This window comes from Tripterygium wilfordii, chromosome 1, assembly GCF_013401445.1.
Source record: "Tripterygium wilfordii isolate XIE 37 chromosome 1, ASM1340144v1, whole genome shotgun sequence".
NCBI lineage: Eukaryota > Viridiplantae > Streptophyta > Magnoliopsida > Celastrales > Celastraceae > Tripterygium > Tripterygium wilfordii.
The window spans coordinates 6,186,411-6,194,781 of NC_052232.1; the positions used below are offsets into that span (position 1 = coordinate 6,186,411).

At 34.6% G+C, this 8,371-nt stretch overlaps 1 protein-coding gene across 1 annotated transcript; it reads left to right on the forward strand.

Moving 5' to 3' along the window:
- Nucleotides 1–926: 926 nt before the first annotated feature.
- On the forward strand, nt 927–2,613 carry LOC119997025 (protein ECERIFERUM 26-like). Its single transcript, XM_038843800.1, has 2 exons — nt 927–1,410; nt 1,498–2,613. Exons 1-2 carry the CDS (start codon nt 958–960, stop codon nt 2,395–2,397), a joined length of 1,353 nt encoding a protein of 450 aa, XP_038699728.1. The 5' UTR covers nt 927–957; the 3' UTR covers nt 2,398–2,613.
- The last annotated feature ends 5,758 nt before the right edge of the window (nt 2,614–8,371 follow it).

An 8,371-nucleotide genomic window follows, 5' to 3' on the forward strand; every position in this document is an offset into this window, starting at 1 on the left:
TAAGAAATTAATTATCATTAATTATTTTTTATTCTTTTTGAGTAAGAGATAATTTTCATAGCACAATTCACGGATAAATTCTCTCCGGAGTGAATTTCCACTAGATAATCACATAAATTACTTTCTGAATGGCAAGCATAATTAACTTCTACATCCTCAAGAGGCGCCTCAATTTTCTAAGAAACTTGAGTGATAAATAAATAAAAAAATTTTATAATTGCTAAAAAAATCAAGAATTTAGAGCTGATATGTAGTTTTATAAAAAAATTAATAACATTTGATTGTTATTTAACGATAATTATTAAAATTGAACCTTCAAGCTTTAACCTATTCGAAATCATAAGAGTGACTACGATTAGGTCAATAATTCCTTTGTTAATAACACTCACGAATCTATCTAGTGCATGTAGTTTCTCATATTAAAAATAATAATAAAACTCTTATTATAGAATTATCTTTTCATCTTGACTCTCAATATAGATTAATGTAGGTCTCACAGTTTTTATAGATTAATGTGTGTTGAATGTTCGATTCCAATAAAAAACATACTTCTCAGCGGTATTTCAATAAAATAAAAAATAAAAAACTACAACTACTTAACTCTATTCATATCAAGCCATACATTCTAACTCCAATCAATAATAATCCCCAGACAAATATATAGACTTTTCTACCAATTTTACAGTGATCTTCTTCAATGATAGTCCCCACTAACATAGCAAATGTTTTAACCAAATGGGGCACTTGGGTAGGTGCCCCAAGCTCCATAATTCAATCAAATTAAATTTTTTGCCAAAAAATTTAATGCTTCCCCATCTGTTACGAAGTTAAAGCACCAACTGCAAAATTACACACCATCCTCTCCCATTAAATCCCAACCAACCACCCTAACCCCTCTTTCACCATATATAGTGTGTACCACAAACCAAACTTATAACCTTTATATGCAGACCCACAATGACTACTCCTCCAACCAGAAAAGATGGTGATGATTTTTTGGTGTACAACCTCAAGTTATCATCGGTTGGGCCAAGTCGGGTAACCGGGTCGGACGTGACCCACGAACCCAATGGGTTGGACATAGCCATGAAGCTTCACTATGTAATGGGAGTATATTTCTTTGGAGGGGAAGCAGCACTAGGAGTCACAGTGACTCAAATGAAGGACTCCATGTTTACGTGGTGCAATGACTACTATGTCAACAGTGGCAGGTTCTGGCGATCCGGGTCAGGTCGGCCTTACATGAAGTGTAATGACTGTGGTGTGAGGTTTATTGAAGCCAAATGTGACAAGACTGTGGAGGAATGGCTGCAGATGGTCAAGGATTGTAAGTTTGGTTTGAATAAGTTACTTGTTTATCACCTACCCATTGGTCCTGATTTATCATTCTCTCCTTCACTTTTTATACAGGTAAGTCTTCTAAGTTCTAACCCTATTTTTTTCTTGGTTTATTTCTTCCTAAGATTAGAAACTAAAATTTTTTTCAACTGGCCACAGCTAACTCGGTTCAAATGTGGAGGGATATCAATGGGCCTGAGCTGGGCCCATGTACTTGGAGATGTATTGTCCGTTTCCGATTCTTTCAACGCGTGGGCCCAAGTCTTGTCCGGCATAAAGTCCAATGGGCTATTCCATATCCCAAAACAGCCCATAAAACCCAAAAACTCTGATGACCCGGTAGAACCTCTCAATTTACCCGGTTCGGTGAAACGGGTCGGCCCAGTTGGAGACTGTTGGGTAACTGCCAATAACGGTGAAATGGAAACATTTTCATTCCACATAAGCTCCACTCACCTCACTCACTTACAATCCAAAATTTGGGGTGAACCCCACAATATAAACCAGATTCCATCATTTGAGTCCATATGTGCCATCATTTGGCATTGCATAGCCAATGTGAGTGAAGGAGGGGTTGAGCCAAATATAGTGACTGTTTGCAAGAAGGATCCAATACATACTAAAACTGGGATTTTGAGTAACACCCAAATTATAAGCACAATTAAGGCTGATTTCTCGGTTGCAGAAGCCGATTTGCAAGAATTGGCGACCTTGCTCGTCGATAAAATCAAGGACGAGAAGAGCCAGATTGAAGAAGCCGTTGAGAGAGAGAATGATGGAGCTTGTGATTATATCGTGTATGGTGCCAATTTGACATTCTTGGACTTGGAAGAAGCTGATTTATATGGTATTGAAGTGAATGGATTTAAACCAGAATTAGTGTACTATACCATACAAGGTGTTGGAGATGCAGGGATGGTTATTGTACATGCCGGGCCGGGAGATTACGACGGTGGGGGAGGAAGGATTGCGACACTAATTTTGCTAGAGAAGCAGCTAGCAAAGGTTAAATATGAGCTGAAGAAGAATGGTGTGTTGCTTGAAACTGAGATTGAGTAAGTGAAAAACAAAAATTTTGTGTGAGCTTCTTTATGTAACCCAAAGTTATGATGTGTGATTGTGTTTATCTTGATCTATTTGTTGACTTGTGTTAAAGTAAGAATGTATGCCACACATCCTGAGATGACCCAAAGTTACCGTTGTACGCCTCTATATAGTAAGCCTTGTCGTTATTGTATTGCAACTTGAATTAATGAAAAGCTTCTTGCTTCTGCTCTCTCTGTCTCATCTATTGGGAAATTTACACCAGGATCCTCTTCGACAAAATCAAGAATGAAAGAGAAATTGAATTTGAGAACAACAACACAATCACAACACAAAAAATTAACGTGGAAAACTCCAAAATAGGAGGGAAAAAAACACGGCCGCAGTCAAAAGATAACCAGAGAAACTTTCACTATATAACAAATTTGTCAACTATATTCTCAGTGACCTTCGCTACTCAAGAAACCCAAAAATATCAAGAATACCAGTGCCCAAGAAATTATCATAAACCCTACTCTAGAACTTATTCTTTAACACACTCTACATCTTGGAATATCTCATAGTCCCATTCCAAGAACACAATTACACCAAGAGATATTCCACAAAGTTTCCCCACCTTAGTCTCTCTCTCACTAGGTTTGTCCGCCTCTCTAACTCATGTTCAGAGAAAACAAAAAAATATGAACTTTTTTACAACCCTAGAAAACTCTTCTATTTATAATAAAAAAACTGTAGTCCCGACATCCGTCCGAACAGCAACTTAACCCATTTGGATGGCAAGTCTTTCAGACGTGTTTTTTAGCATACCCGTCCAGACGCCCATACCAATCGTCCGGATGGATTTTCATCCTTCCTAGATCCAGACATCTAGTAAGGTCCCTTTGCCACTTCACGCACTTGACCCGTCCGAACGGCTAAACTCCCTGTCCTGACAATACCTCCAGAAACAACATTCCAACAACAGGCCTTTCCTCCACAAACAATCTAAACTGATTCCAAATTTCTTGATCAAACTTAACATCATCTCCAAATACTTCCCCCCTCTCTTTTATCAAGAATAATTTATGAAAAAAAGTGCTACATTGTTTTGTTCCTGAGGGACTCACGAATACAGAGAACAATGTGAACTTATCTGCTTAAGGTCATGGTTACCTTATGATGTCAGGAGGAGTTTTATAACCATAGTATGAAAATATATACAATCATTAAAGTTGAGTCTACCTTGTATAAACATACAGGAATGCTTTGCTTTGCGAACTAGTTCCGTAATTGTGGTCTCCTGTAAATATATAGTGGTGTTGCCCAGTAGTTTTTGGCTTTTACCTTCGTTTACTCCTGCAACTAAAATAAATGAAAACCTAGTTAAACATCTTCCAACTATAATATCTCTGTTTTTCTTATAAAATGTCTTATTTGATGTGAATATGAATGTCTTATTTGGTGTGAATGAGAGATGCTTTAGGTTTCTGATGAGTGATGGAAGAAATATTAAATTTTCGGAGAATTATGGTGTGAAGCTTAGTAAAAGAGGAAACCATTAGAAGCTAGCCATCTAGCTAAAGGATCATGTGTTGAGTTTTCTTACATACTTTGGGTAACTAATGCAACTTAATGGTGTAGTAGTGCATGGGTAAATTCTTTAACATTGACCTAATTTGGTGTAGCAGGTTAATTTCAATGTAGTTGCAAGTAGTCTCTAACTAGGTCTGTTTAAAAGAGTTAAATCACTTAAAGAACCTTTGGTTATATTGAGTAAAAATCTTATAGGAACTTGAATTTGGCAATCAACAATGAGAAAGAATAAAGAGTAGCATTGTTTTGATTTTGTATATGTTGGCTTATCTCTGTTTTTTCTTATCAAATGTCTTACTTGTCTTATTAGTATTCGTGAGCATTGATATCTTTTTTTGCAGGAAAAATTTAACAAGATGAAGGAGGACGTGCTGACATAGCGATCAGTCTCCTCCACCAGTGAGTCGCCTCTTGATCCATTGGACGAGGATCCTTTATTCTTTACGGCGACTGGTGAGAAGAATAAGAAAAATTGCATCTACAGGCTTGGATCTGAGGCAAGCTTTTTGCCTAGTTTTTCATCTTGCTTCAATGGACATTCCAGATTGTATACTCAGGCAGAGTTGGAGCAAGAGTTAGAGGAGCGCATCGCTCGGATGAACTCTGAGTTATTGGATGAGGTCGGTGACTTGCGGCAGTGGATGCAGGATCAAGGGTGGATGGTGCAGCAATTATTTTCTCAAATTCTGATGCGATCCCCCAGAAACAACCCTGAAAATGATCTTGTTTCACATGGACACTTTTCTGATGAAGATTAGATTGTATTTCATAAAAATATTGAACCATTTATGTATAATATTATATTTTATTTCTTGCACATTTTGATAATATATTTTTAATGGAATTATTAAATTGATAATTATAGTTGAACTATAATAATTTTGAATTTAAAAAATCATTATTATAAAACATAAAATGAAAAATAATATAATTAGCGACGGAATTGTCAAATAAATTCCGTCGCTAATATTTTTATATAAATTAAATATATTTATTTAAATAAATTAAATTTGGAAAATAAAAAATTTGCGACGAAAATCCAGTCGCAAAAGTCGTGGCAAATTTGCTCCAAAAAAAATTAAAATTTTAAAAAATAATATTTTTTGCGACTGAATAGGCAGTTGCAAAAAGCATGGCCAATTAGTGACGGAATATTCCGTCGCAAATACTCAAAATTTTAGTTTTTTATCCATTAATTTGCGACGGAATTTCTGTCGCAAATGCCGTTGTAAAATAATTTCATCTCTAAAAGTCCATCGCTAAGTATCGTCGCAAATAATCCGTCGCAATAGTCCGTCGCTATTTTTTGCAACGAATGTTTTTTAACAGAAAAATGTCGATCTGTCGCAAAAAATCTGTTTTCTTGTAGTGTATTAATAATTTAATTAAATAGTTTAGTTATCATATTAAAATAAGATAATAATAATAATACAAAATAACAGAAGATATGTAAAACAAATAATAATAATAATAATAATAATACAAGATGATAGAAGATATTTGTGAGTTCATGGTCCCAAATGTCTAGTTTACACTCATCGCCAGCCAACTATTCCGAAAATGACTTATCAATTTAGGAAATGAATTCTTTCTTTTCATATTATTAGCTGGGGGCATTTATAATTCCTCCAGTGGACTGATGTAGACAGCCATTAAATTTTTGTTTTAAGAAAATAGACTTAAAATGTAAAAATTGAAAAATCGAAATAGATGGTAATAGAAAATAGGTAAATTAAAGTAATAAAATTTGTTAAGATTACCATATTATGTAATTTAGATACAATTAGCATACAAATTTTAATAGATTCTATTTTTTTTATCGAGCAAGAGTAATATGAAGCTTTGAGGGGTTTTGACGGATGATCTTTGTCTTATTTATACATTAAATGTAACGTTTGTTATTATAAAATAAAGTGTTAGATTTAAACCCTTTTAAAAAAGAAAAAGTTGGGAGCGGCCAACGATATTATTTCAAGGAGGTTACTAATTAGTAAGGTATTAATTTATCGAGTTTATACATAAGTCCCAATGTGTCTAGACAAACACCTTAGATAAGTCAAGCAAAGCCTAATCAATTGGTATTGCACAACTCACCTCACAACTTTGGTTAAAAGAAGGCTTTGAATAAGTCGGACACAATTTTGTTGGTGTTGAAAAACTTGTCAGGTGGAAGGAGACGTCCTTATCAGTGGAGTGATTCCACCTTATTATTGTTCTAGATGGCATATTATTCTAGATGGAGAGAGCCAATCGAAGCAACCGGAGAGAGATTCTTCATACTTTAATCTTTCTATTTTTGCTTTTTATCACATTGTTTGGGCATTGGACTTTCTTGTAAATCCAACACCCCCGTACACACCAATTATATTGTCCATTTTGAATTATTCGGTTCTTTGGATACATCGGGTCCTCAATGGCTTATCCGGTTTCCGTGGATACATCAGACCTTCACGGCTTTATTTTTCCCTAACTAACAAGTGGGTCAAGGCCCAACTCACCAAACTAGGGAAAAGACTTAGTCGGTGTTAAGGGGTGTATTTATCCCTTATAAAGGGGATTATATTACCACATCTTTTCGATGTGGTAATCTTACAGAGTTGGTTTATTCTTGTGCACGCCAGGTATTCGACAAATTGTTTGACCCGATTTGCAATACCATTGTGGATGCAGAAATCAGACTTTCTTACCCTGACAATTCAATCCAGTTAAAGTATTGTGTGTTTTGGACCCTTTTCAAAGAGACATTATTCAAAACCAAGGTATGACCTTGCATAATATTTGCGAAAGAGATATTATTCAAATTCGAGGGATCAACCTCGCATAAGATTTGCCAAAAAATATTGTTTTCTTGTATTTACAATATAACATGGATAAACTAATAACTTTGGTATCAAGAAAAGTTATTAATTAAGGTATCAATTAATCAATAAGTTAATATGTTATTAATTAATCTATTAAATAATAAACTATTAATTTATGGAAGTAACTACATTTCATGTACAATACATTTGTTTCCCTTTTCTGCCAGGTCCATGTAGTATGACCTCGGTAAAATAATAGCCTTAGGAGCAAGAAAAATTATTAATTAATTAATAAATTATTAACTAATTAATAAATTATTAAGAAGAACAAGCCAGAAATTATTAAGTGAGGTATTAATCAGTGAATAAATTAATAATATTGAATAATTTCTTCGTACAATACAAAACACCGCACCATATCGTCATTGTGTTACGAAAAGTAAGAGATGAGATCCAGCTCGACATCTATTCTAAAAAACAAGCAACAGTTGATTCACATTTTAAAAAAACATAATAATATCAGAAAATTAAAAAACTATTAATTTATATAGTAGGTAGTCTTTAAGGATTTTTCTATAATGTATTATGTTATAAATTTAATGAATTATTAGCTTAGCACATTGACACTAAGTTGGGACTGGCCAGAATATAATTAGCCGCCTCCTCTCACTCTCTAAAATTCCTCTCAATCAACATTTATCTCGTAGTACAGATCTGAGGAGGAGGAGACCACCATATCCTCCTCCTCCATACACCTTTTATAGTATGTCCTTTTAATTTTTTTACTGATTTATTGTTGGTTTGTAGATCTAATCTACAATCTTTGTTATGTTCAATAAAGAGGACGCAAGGTTTCTTTCTCCACATCGTTTATCATGGTTTTGAAATCTGGTTCTTTTCATCCATCTTTCATGGTTCATCACGACACTAATTCTGCGTGTGTGTTCCAATGACACATAGTTGTACAAAGTGAAGGGGCTCTTAGATCTAGTGGGGATAGATTTTTCTTCATGAGGGGAAGTCAAGAATCTTAATTCAATCCACATGTGTTGTTTTTGTTTAGTCTATTCATGTTTATCCTAAGACATGGTTATTCGGATACATCTCCGTGTTGCCTGGTATTAGTCTGGCATTTGTTCTTTGAGTTTGTTATTCCTCTACTAAGATTTGTAAATTTTTATACTATTAAGGTGACGCTAAGTATAAGGTTTGCTATTATGGAATATTATAGAATAAAGTATTAGGTTTAAATCCTTTTCAAAAAAGAAAAAGTTGGGACCGGCCATCAATATTATTTCAAGCAAGGTTAATAATTAATAAGGTATTAATTTATCGAGTTTATACATAAGCCCCCATGTGTCTAGCCAAACACCTTAGATAGTCTAGAAAGCCTGATCAATTGGTCTTGCACAGCTCACGTGACGACTTTGATAAAAAGAAGGGTTTGAATAAGCCGGAGACAATTTTGTTGATGTTGAAAAACTTGTCACGTGGAAGGAGAAGTCCTTATCAGTGGAATGATTCCACCTTATTATTGTTCTAGATGGCTTATTGTTCTAGATGGAGAGACCCAATCGAAGCAACTGGATAGAGATTCTTCATATTTTAATCTTTCT